General features: G+C 40.0%; 1 protein-coding gene and 1 long non-coding RNA gene across 5 annotated transcripts in view; one reads left to right on the plus strand and one right to left on the minus strand.

Annotated features, from left to right (window-relative positions):
* MTFR2 (mitochondrial fission regulator 2) overlaps positions 1-11,751 on the minus strand; it is a 364,022-nt gene extending 352,271 nt beyond the window's left edge. Inside the window, exons 1-8 of one of the 4 annotated variants that reach the window (XR_009968685.1) lie at positions 11,647-11,751; positions 10,901-11,032; positions 10,398-10,502; positions 10,055-10,179; positions 7,830-8,050; positions 6,435-6,735; positions 4,111-4,297; positions 2,298-2,621 (exon numbers count right to left, since the gene is read on the minus strand). Coding sequence is in view for 3 of the 4 variants with exons in the window: in XM_062639630.1 (XP_062495614.1) it covers positions 3,035-3,181; positions 4,111-4,297; positions 6,435-6,735; positions 7,830-8,050; positions 10,055-10,179; positions 10,398-10,502; positions 10,901-11,032; positions 11,647-11,709 (1,281 nt within the window). In the remaining variant the exon portion in view is untranslated. Of the gene's footprint in view, positions 1-1,413; positions 2,622-2,757; positions 3,182-4,110; positions 4,298-6,434; positions 6,736-7,829; positions 8,051-10,054; positions 10,180-10,397; positions 10,503-10,900; positions 11,033-11,646 lie in introns of those variants that run through there. The other 3 variants (XM_062639632.1, XM_062639631.1, XM_062639630.1) reach the window with 3 other exon arrangements.
* Positions 8,432-10,334, plus strand: LOC134174546 (uncharacterized). Its single transcript, XR_009968686.1, has 2 exons — positions 8,432-8,567; positions 10,099-10,334. It is a non-coding gene; the product is annotated as an uncharacterized LOC134174546 (long non-coding RNA).
* Positions 11,752-16,007: the final 4,256 nt, after the last annotated feature.

The following is a 16,007-nucleotide window of genomic DNA, read 5'->3' on the forward strand; positions in this document are numbered from 1 at the left end:
TGTTGTCCTCCTGAGTGGCCTGCCCCTTCTTCCACAGGTCATAAACTCGCCTTTTTCCCCCGAGTTCCAGCCAAATCTCTCTGTTCATCCAGGCTGATCTTCCCCACCAGCTCATCTTTCAGCATATGGGGATGGCCTGCTCACTCCTGCACCTTTAAGATTTACTTCTTGAATAATGTCCAGTCTTCCTGGATTCCTTTGCCCTTCAGGGCTGCCTCCCTAGGGACTTGTCAACCAGGCCAGTCTGCTTAACCTCTTCATTACTAAACATCACTAAGTTTTGCAACTTCTTAGTATTGAAAACTGTCAGATGTTATCAGATACCACCCACAGACTTCGAGTTATACAAAGGCTCAAAGCCTAACCTAATTTACATCTGGAACTACTTAAAGCAAAGAATCTGTTCTCATAACATGTGTAGGTGGTACACAGTTAAAAGAAAAAAAAAAATAAAATAATAATAATATAAAAAATCAACTTACTCTTTTCCTTAAGGAAGTGGATCAGCTGCATAAACATTACTGCACAATTCACATCAGACTGACACCAAAATCAGAGGTATCAACAACCTGAAGGGTTGCACAGCTCACCGAAATTTACAGATACTTCTAAGGGCTTATACTAGATCCTTTGTTTAAGGGGTATTAAGAAATTTCAGAGAGAATTCCCTTTCAAAATGAACAGACACTTTCAAATTCAAAACTTCCACTACAAAATGCTTCTGCAAGCCAAACTTGCAGTTAAATGAAGAACTCTGAAGAGGACAGAAAAAACATACAAAGGAAGTCCAAAACAACAGTTCTTCCTGAAAAGAAGAAACTGCTGGTCACACAAAGCAACTGGAAGACTACTGTATTCAGGGCTTTGCAGAGTAACTCATCCTCTCACAGTAAGATTTCCACCTTCACTTTTGTCATTCACAACAGAACAGGCACAAACCCCAAGATCCCCTTCATCTCTGAAGGCTGATATAACACAGGAGATAATTTGTTCTACCACTCACAACACAGATACTGACCAAAACAATGATTCGTAGGCTTTACACTCTCCAGGACTCACCTGCCTTCCATATCCTCTTCTGCAGGCACTGGACTCCCTTCATTGTTGCTCTCTGCTGCCATAGTGCATCAGGGATAACTGCAGCAGACAAAAGATGATAGGGAGCTTTGATAGAAAGAGGTAAGATTGCAAAGTACAGGGTCAAGCTGACTATTCTTACAGATTTCATATCAGATGTCAAGTTTAGGTAGAGAATGTAGTAAATGTGTACTTCAAAAATGGAAAGAAAGGGAAGGTCAAACTGTTACAGACTGAGAGGGTAATGGAAGAATGTGATAAATACCAGTAATTACTAAATCCAGAAAAATATCCAGAAGACAATTTTAGAAGCATGAAATAGCAAGACACTTAAGCTCCAGTTTTAGTCAAAAGATAACTTAATAAACAGAATTACAGGATTTTCACCATAATTTCTTACAACTGTGCAAATAAGACTCAGCAGTAATAGAAAATCCAGCTGCCAGTCTACTCCATGTAAGCAGGGAAGTAGAAGCTACACAGGGACACATTCTAAAGTCTGATTGGTAGGATTTTTGTTTTATACATCAGGGTCATTAAAGGACTAAGTGAAGGCAGCTACTGTAAGCAGTGGATTGTAATAAATTTGTAAATAAAGGACTGCAAGTACTCACAGGAAAAATGTAAGCTCTATTTTAATAACAGTTTATTTAAGAAGTTTCCTAATATGGTCAGTGCTTAAGATACAAAAAAGTTAAGTCTGCAACACAAAATGCCATTATCAAACACACCTGTGACATAAAGGAAATTTTACTTCATAAACTCTTGGAATAAAACAGACCTAGATATGGAGAAGCCAAGGAGTGAGTTCATTTTATTTACATATGGAATTTAGGCTATTTGTTAGCAGATCTCTCTGCAAAGTCTTTATCTCAGAACACAACTCCCCCATATTATAGGGATTTGACAGCCTACAGTTAACTTACATCACAGTTTCACAAACATAGAAGTTCTGCTGACCCCAAATAAATTAGAATACAGTTTACATATTGAGTACAGAGCTGCATAAACAAACAGCAAACTGAAGTAGCCAATTCTAAAGAAACAGTATTAGCTACCATTATATACAGTCAGTTATATATAACACAACAACAAGGAGGTTACACTCCACTTATACTGGAGTGTAAACGGAGCACAAATCAGCTGCCACACCAATAATTACTTTTCTTTCACACACGCTTCCTTTCTGCGTTTCCCAGGTTTCAAACACACTGCTCCACAGCAATAAAAACCTTTTGGTTCTGTGCTTCTCATAAAAGCATCACATTTACAAGTTTGGCTGCTGGGAAACTAAGAAGGAAGAGACAATTTAACAAACCCTAGGACACCCAAACTTCAGTAGCATAGGAGAGACATGTTCTAGTACATATTACAGCACCTTACAACAGCTTCAAAGTAGAACTGCTACTTATACCCTATGATGTTTCCTCAGAAGTCTCCATCAATTAAATATGAGCTCCCACTTTCCACGTTGGTACCTGTTTAACTTCATCACTTCTTACAAGGCTAGATTTTGCATTTGGCTTCAGACTGCAACGTCCAACCTGGGGAGCAGGGATGGAGTTAAACAAAATTATATCCAAGACAACTGAAGGAGATGATGCTTACAACAAAGGCATTTTGGAGGAGTAGTTACACTTCCCTTAACATAGGAGAAATAAAATAATAAGCCCATACAACTGCTTTAAATACTTTCATTCTTAAAAACACTCAAGGGTAAATTATTAGAGGCTTGAATACAAACTCATGAGATTATTCTGCTTGAATAGGAAAAAAGCATCTTCCTGTATCTACTCCTGAATATGCTGGCCTTAAGCAGTCTCTCTTCCAGGACTTTGTAACTCAGCTCTGTTAGATCCTGGAATAAAAGCTATTCCATAAACAAACTGTTCCAGGATCAAACTGTGATCTTTGTATCTAGAATCAGGTATGTCAACTATGCAATGGTCTGCAGCATCTAAAATACAAGCTTTGCCATTTTTAAGAAATTTCTAGTTTTAACTTGCGGGGTGTCAACAGGGATAATAAGCCTATACCAGAGCTGTTCGCTCACTACAGTCTGTAAAATGAATGCTACATTTTGCTTGCGAAATCCTTGTGGCAGCTGAAATTTAAAATATAAACAAATCACTGTAGCTAGAGAAACATGCACCTTAGTTTTCCTTTTAAGTTTTCAGCCAAGCAGGTAGCCACGCATATAAGCGGCAGCCTTCAAAGAAGGTCTGGATTTCCATGATACATTTTGTATAATTATTTCCCTCCATTAGGCTTACAAATGCCCCAGCCCAAATCTTTACTTCAGTTTTAAGATAAAAAGATAGAATTGCTAAGCAGAGAGACAGTTTAAATTACCGCCACATCTAAGCAGTTCTGAGGTTTGTGGAAGTCTAACAACCAACCAGCAGTACTGGGCTGTGTAAGCAGCTTGCATAGGCTGCTCTACAGAAACCAGTGATCAGAATCACCTTTGTCCAATGGCTCCATGTAGAAGCCTTTTCCTGTTCATAAGCAACCTATATTTTGTGTAGGCTTTGCAACAGCATTCGGAATCATATCTACTTCTGGATAAAGATGCAAACTGCATGGAAATGATGCTACCTCAAATAAAAATATTACAGCCAATCCTTTTATTTTTTAACATAGAGTTAGTCCTCTCTGTACCTTCCCAGCATCTTTATTTGTAAGATAATCAGTCAATAAGTAGTTAGTGTTACTAACTAGACACAGAGCTTCTATGCATGGGTACCTGCCAGTTACCATCAAGCAAGTGTCCACAGTTCAATCAACATGAAGTCAGCCTTGTAAAATTTTCCTCTTGGCACATCTAGAAGTACATATACCAGTCTAAATCCAGCCAAAATAATCAATCTTTGAGATTCTCTGCCTTGATTATACCTGAAAAAAGCAACTACCTAGGCTGGTGGCTTAAAAACATTGTAGTGAAGTTGTAGACTTTGTGAAAACAGTGTAATTATGCACAAAATCAGCAGTCACTTCAAGAATATAAAAAAACATTCTTATATAAGCACATACCAGTGGAATCTCTGGACTAGAAAGTGGGGAGCTGTCAAAAGACCAATTTTCTTTGTCCAGGGACTCATCATCATCATCATCTTTATGTGCAAATTTCTGCTTCAGTGCACGAGTTAGTAGATCAACTGGATCCCAATCTGAACTTGGTCTCCTTTTGGGTCTAGAAAGAGGAGTGCCTCCAGGGGACCTACAAAAAAAAATAAGAAAGAAAATTACTGTCTCCTGCCCCTAATGCTATGCAGCAGTGAATCAAAAAATATTTAAATATTGCAAATAAATAGCAAGGAAAAGAAAAGGGTGCAAAATGTGCAGTTTTCACAGCAGGTCTCATTTGTAAGTTATATTACAGTATGTTAGTGGGAATCTCCCACATCAAAATTGTGTTCACAATGGCTATGATGTATGCCAGTGGGAGATTTGGCTATGATATATGTTAGTGGGACTAACATATATCATAGCCATTGCAAACACAATTTTGATTTAAACATCATTAATGTTAGAACAGTATGCCTTTCCATGGTCTTACAAGAAAGAAGAAGCTTATAAAATTCCTCCGAGCAATTGTATTTAAAGAAAGCAAATGCTTTAAGTCAAATATGTAGCCAAGTGTCCATAAAGCCCCATTTATAAACCACACTTAACTCAAGTTTCATTATAAAAGGAAAAAAAAACCAAACATTGTTCGATTTGGCACAAAGGCTTCAAAGACAGTTTTTCCCTCCAAGTGAGCGCCTGAGCATCCAAACATTAAAATTGTATAGGCAAAAAAGTAGAGTTTACACTTTAATTTAGAAATTGTTTATATCAACTTCAAAATCAAAACACAGCAAAGAGACGCGAGATCAAAACAGCACCCACACCCAAAAACCTAACAAAAATAGGAAGTTAACAATTAGGTCAAGAAAATAAATCATACAAAAGCTTCCTAACCATTGAAGTATTCAAAAAACAGGTATTCAGACACCTGCTAGTAAAGCACTATCTCTAGGCCAATGAATTGCACCTAATGCAGACTGACAGCACTGCGTTCGAAGTCTGGCAGTTGCAGTAGATGTTGTTTAACATGAAACCTGAAAGGACTGAGTTTACCCTTGCTATAAAATCAAGCTGTCAGAGAACTTGCCCAACATGTAAGCTGGTACTTGGGTGGTAGAAACTGGAATCTTCAGGCTCTCAGAGGTCTTCCCTCTGCAGTGCACACACTGAACTACTGTCAGACTGCTGCCTGAAAGATCATAGCAATTTTGATCATCATTACTCCCTCCAACAATGTAAATACATCATACAGTTATGTTCTACCTTCAGAATACAGGTAGGTGCCTAAATCCAGAAAGCACTTTGGAGGTATACCTACCACTTCCAATTAACTATGCACTTGCTCAACATGACAGTTGTTAAAACTGTCAACCTTAACATTTCACTTTCTTCACTCACTGCACATGGAATTATAGTGCACTTTATATTTGATTTATTTACTGTGAAAATATTATCAAAAGTGTAAGGATGTGTTTTAAAGTTGCATATAGATAATTTCCCCAAGACATGCTACTTATTTTCAGGGATGAAGCTCAGAGCTAAGAATATGGTGAAATATGAACTCATTAAGCTTTGGTAAATTACATTCTCCCCACATGATGAGCTCCAAATGTTCATTACAGACTCTGTTGTTCTTACATAATTTTTCAACTAAAGAAGTTCAGAAAAAACATCTCAACTTCAGTTACACCTAGCATACTGACTTGAAGAGGTATCAGTCTTTAATAATGCATTTTTGTGATATGTCAACTGTGCTTACAACCAAAACAGTAGACCATTGAAAATATTTATGATCCAACTGCACTACTGAAATACAAATTTAAAAAACATTTTCAATAAAAGATACAGCATGTATTTTCTGTAACACTTCAAAGCCAGGACCAGGATACTTTCAGTATACTAACAGTAGCTTTCCAACATCCCCCCAAGGATCTTTCCTTTCACAGTGAATCAAAAAAGTTTATTTGTTCAGATCCATTTCCTGCGACAGTGTACGTGACTTTGTAAGTGATCTACACATATAGCAACACAACCACCTCCCCTACACCAACCTGAGATTATACTAAAGCAGCAGACTAGTTCTAAATGCTGTGATAGTCAGCATGTTTTAAATGCATCTAAAAGCTGTGCCACAAGTATCTTACATTCCAAGCTGTGAACTTAGAAGTTGCCAATGTAAGTTTGTCAGCAGTAGCTGCTCATTAAATATTTCACATTGGTGTTCCCTGATGCTATTTAAGGGTTGACATAGTTTTGGCTTACTCAGATCCATGCTCAATTCAACCTACCTCTCAGTAGCTCTCAGCTGAACTTTGTTGAGGTCTTTTAATACATCCATCATACTAGGAATGTTCTTTGTCCTCTGGTGACCAGCACTCTCAGCTGTAGTCGGAACATGGTTTCTTGAAGCAAGACGTTGTTTTATAAGTTCAACTGCCGAATTACTAGCAGCAACACCAGATGGTACACCAGAAGGAAGCGGAGGAGGCGAGGGAATTACAAAGTGATTGTGAGAGACGGACAGTGGCGTAGAAGTCATGGCTGGCACTGGGTAAGATCCATCTGGAATGCTGGATGTTTTAAAGGCTTCTGGATGCAGTTAAAGAAAAATAGGGATTTTATTTTTAGTCAGTATACCCTCATAATTGACAATATTAAGCAACACCTAGGATGACTCAGTTTTCAGTAAAGACAAGACAGCCCTCTTACAGCACTTTCTTACACACCTCATACAAAGAACATTTTTTATTTCAAAACCAAAGATTCAGAATGCATGTAATAATGAATCTGAGGTATCTTGTGCTCCTCCGATTTTCTCCATTTGTGTCTTCAATCTGAGCACCAGATAAATCAGCAAAGCAGCCTACTACTACATACAATTCATTCTCAGCAGTCTGAAGGCTACAATAACCACATAAGGCGAAAGCAAAGAGAACCACAAGACACATAAAATAGACTACAATACAGAGTGCAATGGAGAAGAGACAGAAGAATCGCCAACAGAACAGCTAACTGAATCACCGAGGTGATCAAAAGTTACTACCTCACACCAGCCCAAGTATTTCAACAACCACAGTGGGGTTAGTGTGCAAATAAGACAAGACCGCAAAACTCTTAAGGGAAAAAAATAACAAAAATAAAAAAATTTTAAAAAAGGGTCACAAAAGATAGACTTTCATATTGGAGACCAACTTTGATATTCTAGTGACACATCTATTTGCAGCATTTGTTTTAAGCCTGAATCTGACCGACTTAGAATACTTTTTCTATCCATTATTCTGACAACTTGGCAGAAACAGTACAAAACCCAAATGGGGTAATTAATAGTCTGTAACTGTTTTAAACAGTAATTGGTAGCCTATGAATAGCGTTGTTACTAAGCTCCTTCATACACATGGTGGAGAGTACAAGGGTAACTTAAAATCAACTGCATTGAAAACTGGCAAAGATACTACAAAATAGAAGGGGGTAGGGGCAGTACCAAATGCTAAAAAGAAAAGCAAAATAGAGCATTCTGTAAATTTAGTTGGTGTAACTAAATTAGAAGAAGTTAGAAATTAGGATTGAGTTCTTCAGTTAGAATTAGAGATGTTCTCCATTAATACGAAGACACAGCAAGCTATGAACAGGCACTCTAACGCAATGAAAGGAAAACTAGTTTGCTTCAAACCAGAAGGGCTTACGTGAAGGGATGCTTCCCAATGTCTGTGCGGAAACAATTGCAGCAATCTGAGCACGAAGAAAGGTTAGCTCGTTTTCAAGTGCAGAAATTTTCTGGAGCGCTGCTCTATCAGCAAGGTCACCTCCTTGTGTACTGTTTTTTGGACCATTTTGTATTGAATCTACAGATGGACATTGGTGACGATGACCTGTACCGCCTTTTTTTTTCCTCCACAACTCAGTCCTAGAAACCAACAAAAGACATAGTTTCAAAAGGTTCAGGCAACACAGGGAATCCCAGAATTTACTCACTGTCTGTTCAAGCAAGTTATCATTCAAAAAGCTGTAAGTTCACAAACTAAGAAAACTTCGCACTTCTAACTACTCATAACCTTAAAAATATTTTAAAGTCTCCCTCTGCTCAAGCATGATCCAGATCCTTGCAAAGTCATCGTAAAAAAGGTCAGATATCAGCAACAGATCATACATCATAAAGAGATACTGTAGGTGTGAGCTGTTATTACTGAATAACTATTTGACACCATAAAGGTGTCTCTCCCTCCTCCCTACCTGAAACAGTAGATATGAGAGGCAGAAACATCAAATAATAATAATGATCTTTTAATTAGGCTTCACAAATTTTAGTCGTTTATCAAACTGTGCAAGATGAACACAGCAAGCAGCAAAGAAGTTGCGATCTTACAGAAAGATATTGGAGAAGAATGAGTTTTAATACACACAGAGTAAGAACCTCATCTTCTGTAAGCTACATATGAACACAGACTGCATTAGAAAGTTGTTCTACAAGTCTCAGGTTTTCATTTTAAAAACAATTTTGAGTCTGTGCCTGCAGAAATAACTTCTAAAAGAACTTTAAAACAGCAAATGAGTGTAAACAAAAACTACCAGAATTTCATTATGAAACAAAGAAATTAATTTATTCAAGATGCATTAAGTTTTGATTGAAACCAAACTAGACCTTTTCCCTTTTATTAGTCATTCTTGTGGCTTAAATCAAACCTGCAGCATTGTTTTCTGATTTGCCCAAACCCTTTGCTATTCACACTGGCTCAGAAGGGTAAGGTATAAATTGGAGGACCTGTTCTTAAAAAACATCCCACAGAGCTAGGAAAGGGGGAGGAAGAAGCAATAGAAACAACAAAAGAATGAACTTTCATGGATCTGTGAATCAGATCAGCTAAAAATCATCACAGGCAAGACATAATAGGTCACAGTTCCTTTTAACAACATTCCTACTCTTCAACTATTTTGCAGCTGTTGAAAAAAAAAAAAACTTTAATAATTCAACAGTAACATCTCAGGATCACAAGATGAAACATAACTTCATCAATACCTCTCTAATAAAAACAGGTGTCATTTGAATTAATCAGTTTCTTGTATTTTCATTACCTGCAAGCAGCACAAAGGTCACAAACATGCCAGTAAGAAGTTGAATTGCATTGTCCAATTCAAATGTAGCACAAGACAATACAAGAGTCTAAATTTTAATCTTATTTCCGGCTCTCTAACTCATCCTCTGATTTTGAACAGACCCTTTAGAGGAACAGTAAAACAACCTTCTATGTCTTCTCTAGTGGGGGGGGGGGGGAGGGAAGACTTGTATACTATTTCTGTCTGCAGATTCCTGGATAATCAGTCACATCACGGTCCTAGTAATAATTTATAATTGTAAAACTATTCTCCTTTAGCACTCTTTAAAATCTAGAAAGGATTATATAAACTATATTCAAGGTAATTTTTTTAAAATCAAGAAATTATGGTTTTCTTTCCAGCAACCATCATGTATAGCACTGTAGCAACCATAGTCAAAAAGAGACATTTTTTTTCTTCTTTTTGCCCCTTTATAAAGTTTATCAACTTGATTGTAAACTAAAGGGATAAAAACAGGAATAATCTTACAGTATGCTACAATACCCAAATTTCATTGAACTCCCTCTCTTGCTCTCAAAATACCTTGAGTATATATAAAATACCAATAATGCCTTAAACATGCTATTAGGAAGAGAAAAGAAGGGACTCAATTTAAGAAATCTTCCATATAAGAATACTCTACATGGTAAGAATTTTCAGGTAAGCAGGAACTGCTCCCAGAAAAATGTAAAATTCCAGGGTTGGTTTAGCTGGAACCCTGGAAGGGCTAGCATAAAAACAACCAACCAAAACACCAACGCAAACCCCAGAGAAGACATAAGTTACTCCTATTACTCCTTTTTAGACTTTTACTTACCTAAGTCTAGTAAATGCCTGTCCCTCATCATTTGCCACCCACAGGACATCAGCAAGTGATGGAGCTACAGGAGGTGGAATGGTGCTTTGTTCATCATAATCCAATGGACCTGGGTCTTGAACAAGCTAGAAACAGATAAAAAATGTATGAAGAGAAACTGGATCCAGCACATACTGAAAATTCTGCCTCAGCAAAAGGAGTTAAACAGTGCTATAGGCAAATTGAAAACAGTGAGCATAAGGAATGCAACACAGTTACACAAGCTAAAAAGAACAGGAAAGATAACAATTAAAAAACAGAAAAATTAAACAGTTGAAGCATATGTATGAAATAAATTGCTTACTCGAAAATAAGGTCTTGGGTAAGGCTCTATGGAAAGAATTGTCCCAAGTCTACGGACAACACTTCGAGTAGATCCATATTCCTTCATTTGGCAAGCAGATACAACCTAAATATCAAAGTACCTTTTAATGTGAGAAGCAAAATCAAAGCCCTCAGTTCTTACAAAGTTATTAAATAATTTAATGTTATATGCAACTAAAGATAATGCAGTTAAGTTCACCTAACTTTTCAATGCTCCTCTCAAGCCTGAAGTCCAAAGAGGCCAATGCTGGTTTTAATAAACTGCTTCCAAAACACTGCCAAGATACAGCCTATACCCAGAATATTTTAGAGTGGCACAAAGGCCACCAAGGAACATAGCAGCTACATCATGTAGTTAATAATATCCTGAGATAACTGACAAATGAAAAAGTGCACAATTAAGTAACAATATGCATCTGTGTAAGTCTTGGGAAATACAAAAAGAAGAAGAAAGAGTAAGGAAATGAAAGAAATTTAATGTACCTTGAGCTGACATCTCCTCATGACTGCATATAACTGCTGGAAATGCCTTCTGGATGAGTCAGCTGAAGGAAGGCAGGCTCTGATTGTCTGACTGACGCTGCTGCCGAACACGCGCATTTCCAAAAACACAGCCTGTGGAAAGAAACAAGAAATCCCGATAGCGAAACCATAAAATAACTGGGATAGCTCCCTCAAACTAGTGTCCCTAGAGACACTTTAGCAGTTTCACATAAATAAACCAAGCATTCCCTCGGAACTAAGATTGCAGCAGTGCCTCACTACTGATACCCATCGGGAAAGAAATGCCCATAAACTCACACTCTAATATCTGTGTCCGACGCCGCATTAACCTTCTCCCAGCAAAACCTTTCCGAGGTTTCTGACAACACAGGATTAACTGTTATTTGGGAATCGCTATGTAGCCTTTCATTTAAGATGGCAAAACGTGAACAGCTGATGTTACTGACCTCCCCCCCCCCGTTCAGGCGTTACTTGAATGGCTGTACCAGGGCAGTGACCACACACAGTGCGGGCAGCCTGTCCAACCACACCAGCCAAGCTCTCCCATGCCGACGGACCCAACCTCACGCCAGAGCCGCCTGTCCTGCCGCGGACGTGCGGCGGCCTAAGTTACCGTTCTTCCCCTTGGCCACAGCGGCTGCCGCCAGGACGCCCCGCAGTAGCGGACTCCAGGCATGGCGTGGCAGGAAACAGCCCCCGCTCCGCGCCCCAGCCTGGGGTCTCACCTGGTCGGGCGGCCAGCCAAAGTACTCCAGCACTCGCCTTAGAAGACCCAGCACCAGCGCCATGGCCGCAGCTCCCGCTGCAGGGCTGGAGGAAGAGGTCGCCACCCCACAGACAGGGACACCGCTCCGAGCGGCGGCCCGTCTCCGCCGCACTCCCACCTCACCAGAAGAGCCGATGCCACCCCGGGCCGACAGCAGGCATACTGCCCGCCCCGACCTGCTCCACAGCACAGCCGGGCTGGCAGCGCCAATGGGGACTAGGAGGCGGGGCGAAAAGGAAATTACGCCAATAGGAAGTCGGCAGTAGTCAGAGCAGAGCCAATAAGAGACGAGGACGGCCGCGTTCGCGGTGCGTGTCGGGAGGAGAGCGGGTTTGAACGCCGCGGGGAGGGAGATTACACCTGCAACATGCGTGTGTGTGCGGCTGGCTGCTCAGTGGGCTCTAGCGAGGGCCGTCAGCGTGCGCTATTCGTATGAGGAATAGTGATCTTTTCCACCAATAGAATCATAGAATAATTAGGGTTGGAAAGGACCTCAAGATCATCTAGTTCCAACCCCACCTTATGCTAAATCGTATCACCCAAGGCCTCGTCCAACCTGGTCTTGAACACTGCCAGGGATGGAGCATTCACAACCTCCCTGGGCAACCCATTCCAGTGCCTCACCACCCTCACAGGAAAGAATTTCCTTCTTATATCCAATCTAAACTTCCCCTGTTTAAGTTTGAACCCATTACCCCTTGTCCTGTCACTACAGTCTCTAACGAAGAGTCCCTCTCCAGCATCCCTATAGGCCCCCTTCAGATACTGGAAGGCTGCTATGAGGTCTCCAAGCAGCCTTCTCCAGGCTGAACAGCCCTAACTTCCTCAGCCTGTCTTTATACAGGAGGTGCTCCAGTCCCCTGATCATCCTCGTGGCCCTCCTCTGGACTTGTTCCAACAGTTCCATGTCCTTTTTATGTTGAGGACACCAGAATTGCACACAATACTCCAGGTGAGGTCTCACAAGAGCAGAGTAGAGGGGCAGGATCACCTCCTTTGACCTGCTGGTCACGCTCCTTTTGATGCAGCCCAGGATACGGTTGGCTTTCTGGGCTGCAAGCACACACTGAAGCTGGCTCATGTTCATTTTCTCATCAACCAACACCCCCAAGTCCTTCTCTGCAGGGCTGCTCTGAATCTCTTCTCTGCCCAACCTGGAGCTGTGCCTGGGATTGCTCCGACCCAGGTGTAGGACCTTGTACTTGACACAGTTAAATTTCATGAGGTTGGCATCAGCCCACCTCACAAGCCTGTCAAGGTCCCTCTGGATGGCATTCCTTCCCTCCAGCATATCAACCGAACCACACAGCTTGGTGTCATCGGCAAACTTGCTGAGGGCGCACTCAATCCCACTGTCCATGTCAGCGACGAAGATGTTAAACAAGACCAGTCCCAACATCAATCCCTGAGGGATGCCACTCATTACTTACCAGGGCATCTCCTTGTGCCCAGCTGATGCGGAGTATCCTACTCGAGGGACAACGCAATTCAGCATGTGCAGCACATCAGCAATGTGGTATAATGAGCATCTTAATGAGCTAAACTGAAATGTGACAGTTTAGGTCGTCTATCTCTTAAGGCTTCTAGCTGGTTCATTCAGAGAAGTAAATTTAACAAGGCAGAAGCAGAGCTTCAATGCACCAAGTATCCTCAAAACACTGTGTGACAGCATACTGAGCTCATGTCAAAGTAAGAAATCCATCTTTGGATACTGTACTTGCTCTTTTGTCAAGACTTCTGCTGTTTTGCTTAAGAAACTTTGAAAGTATCAAGAAAGCCAGTAGTTTGACACAGTAAGACAATGCTTCTGCTCAGAGAAGAATCCTGTTCCCAGCAGCACTAATTTCACCAAAGCTTTCCAGCAATAAACTGATCAGACATTTTCTTTATTCACATTTACAGGGGTGTCTCAGCAACAATTCCCAAACAAACACAACCCTGGAACTCCAACACGTTGTTGCAATGTGACTGCCTTCGCTTGTAGTTACTATTATCCACAGCTTGTTATGTGGGTAAGTTTTCGAAGACCAAACAAAAAGGCACAGTACTGGTAACACAAGCTATAATAACAACATAAAGCTATTCTAGGGGACCAGGAGGGTTTAAATTTGAAGAGAGGAAAGGCAGGACTTTTTTAATGGGTATTTTAAAAAACTGAACTGAGTACTTGCCTTGAAAAAAAATGTACTTTCTGCCCACTCCTCCAACACCTTCTGCTCACTAAGGAAGGGAAACATTAGCACAACTGGATGGGGAGAACTGGACACAGTTCCACCAGAAAGTTGTGAAGAGGCAAGGTCCCAAAAGCAACCCAAAACTGAGGCAGTTCAGTTTGACTGCACCATTATCAGTAACAAGCTGCTTTGAAACTGGGCAAGCCAGCTGGGATCTCCCACAAAAGCACTTAAAAGTCACTGAGTAGGACTCTGAGCAGCACAGATGTCTTGTGCCAGATCTCCTTAAAAAAAGGGTTTTGTTAAAAGGCAAGCTTTAAGAAAGCAGGACAACTGACCCGGGACTTAGGACTTAGCTTTGTAGCCTTTACCTCTGGAGGCAAATCAAAGCTTGGTAACTGCTCTGCTTTTGAAGCACCAGCACAGCAAAACTAATGCAGGAAAGCTTTTATCATACGTAACTGCCCACCGTTACAGTAATGCTACTAATAGTTCCTGGGAAGGAAGAGGATATGAGATTTAATTCCAGTGCACAGTCTAGACTAACAGTGTAGCTATTGTATTCGGGGGGGGTTTATCCTTTTTTTTTTTTGTCTGGGCTAGTGAAATGAATGACTGATTTTCCCTGAACTGCAGGGACAGCTTCAAACTTCTTAAGCACATCATGCAGAGATGAAGCGGATTCAGAAGCTGCTTCACCACTGGAATACAGTGAGTCAGAACAAATTACTGAACTCAAAATATAGCCAAATATTTTATACCAGTAGAATGCTTTTTTTTTTTTCTGCAGATCCATCAATGAGGGTCTTTACCATTCACAAGGCAAAATGCACTGAACTTCCATTCACAAGTCATACTACTTTAGTAGCACCAAACCATGTTTTTTCTTATCACAACAGTGAAAATTCATTATTCATGTGTTAAGTAGTAAGTGCTGAAGTTTTGGATTATAAAAAATAATCCCAACTCTGTTTCTTGTAGATCTCTTGACAGACTGCAACTTGCACCTTTGCTTAGATTATCTTAAGCAGTTTTTAAATGTATTTATGGCTGTCACCATGTGTTCTGTAATCAACAAATGACATTCTTATTGAACTGCACTGAAATTCAGGATAAAAAGTTTTTTATGATCTAAGCTACAGACCAGCCTGTAAAATTAAAAGCCATTGTCAAAGCAATCTCCACCAGATTTCCTTGGACACTCAACTGCAGTGAAAAACTTTAATCTGCCTCATTGTGCTGGAACTGTATTGCCTTATGACAAACAGACCACAGCAATCCACCTTCAATTTGACCTAGATGATACAGATTATCTGTCCTAAGGTTATGATATTTCAAATGTATCTTGGTCCTCTCTGTCAAGTTTCAAACTTCACTTGTTGTGAAGTTTCACTTCATTAGGATAAACTTTGACACTGCTGCCAAGTTTGTTTTGTTCCTTTTCTTGCTTATTCTGATTTAACATACACAAAGCCTTTGCTAAATCCAAGGAATAATAAGTTTTACTCTTCCAACAGCTATTAAAAGATATAGTGTATGTGTAAAAGCAAGTTCTGCAACAACAGTATTTTGCCTATACCTCCCAAAACATGACGCAGGAATGACCCTTTAGTAAGTACTACTGGAGGTCAAGTATTACTCCTATTTACCTTTCTACACAGATGCTGGCAAACTAGTGTGATCTGAAATAGTTTTCTCAACTACAGTTAGGATAAGTGACAGTACTAAATTTTTCTACCTTCCAGTATTTAGTTTGGATAGGGCAGCTGGTTAACTCCCTAACAGTAAAGCCCATAAGAGGGCATACATATATATATATATATGTATGTATGTATGTATGTATGTATGTATGTATTTAACACATACACCTCTACCAAAGGTTTTCCTCCCCACCTCCCCTCCCTTTTTTCAAGGGCAGTATGCCATTCTAAGGGGCAAACTAAGAACAATTAGACTTTTAACTGCATATAATATTAAGATTTGCTGTATCTACAGCAGACTGAGAAACATTCTGGTAATTCAAGTGTGTTAATGTCATCCTTAACATTCTGTAGGTTAAAAGTGTGCCTACCACTAAACTAAGTTTGTGGGCTTGTTGCTTTTGTTTACAAAGCCAACCAACCAAAACAACTGTAGGTTTCTTCTG

This window comes from Pezoporus occidentalis, unplaced genomic scaffold (genome assembly GCF_034315485.1).
Source record: "Pezoporus occidentalis ecotype Australia unplaced genomic scaffold, CSIRO_AGI_Poc_V1 ctg61, whole genome shotgun sequence".
Lineage (NCBI taxonomy): Eukaryota > Metazoa > Chordata > Aves > Psittaciformes > Psittacidae > Pezoporus > Pezoporus occidentalis.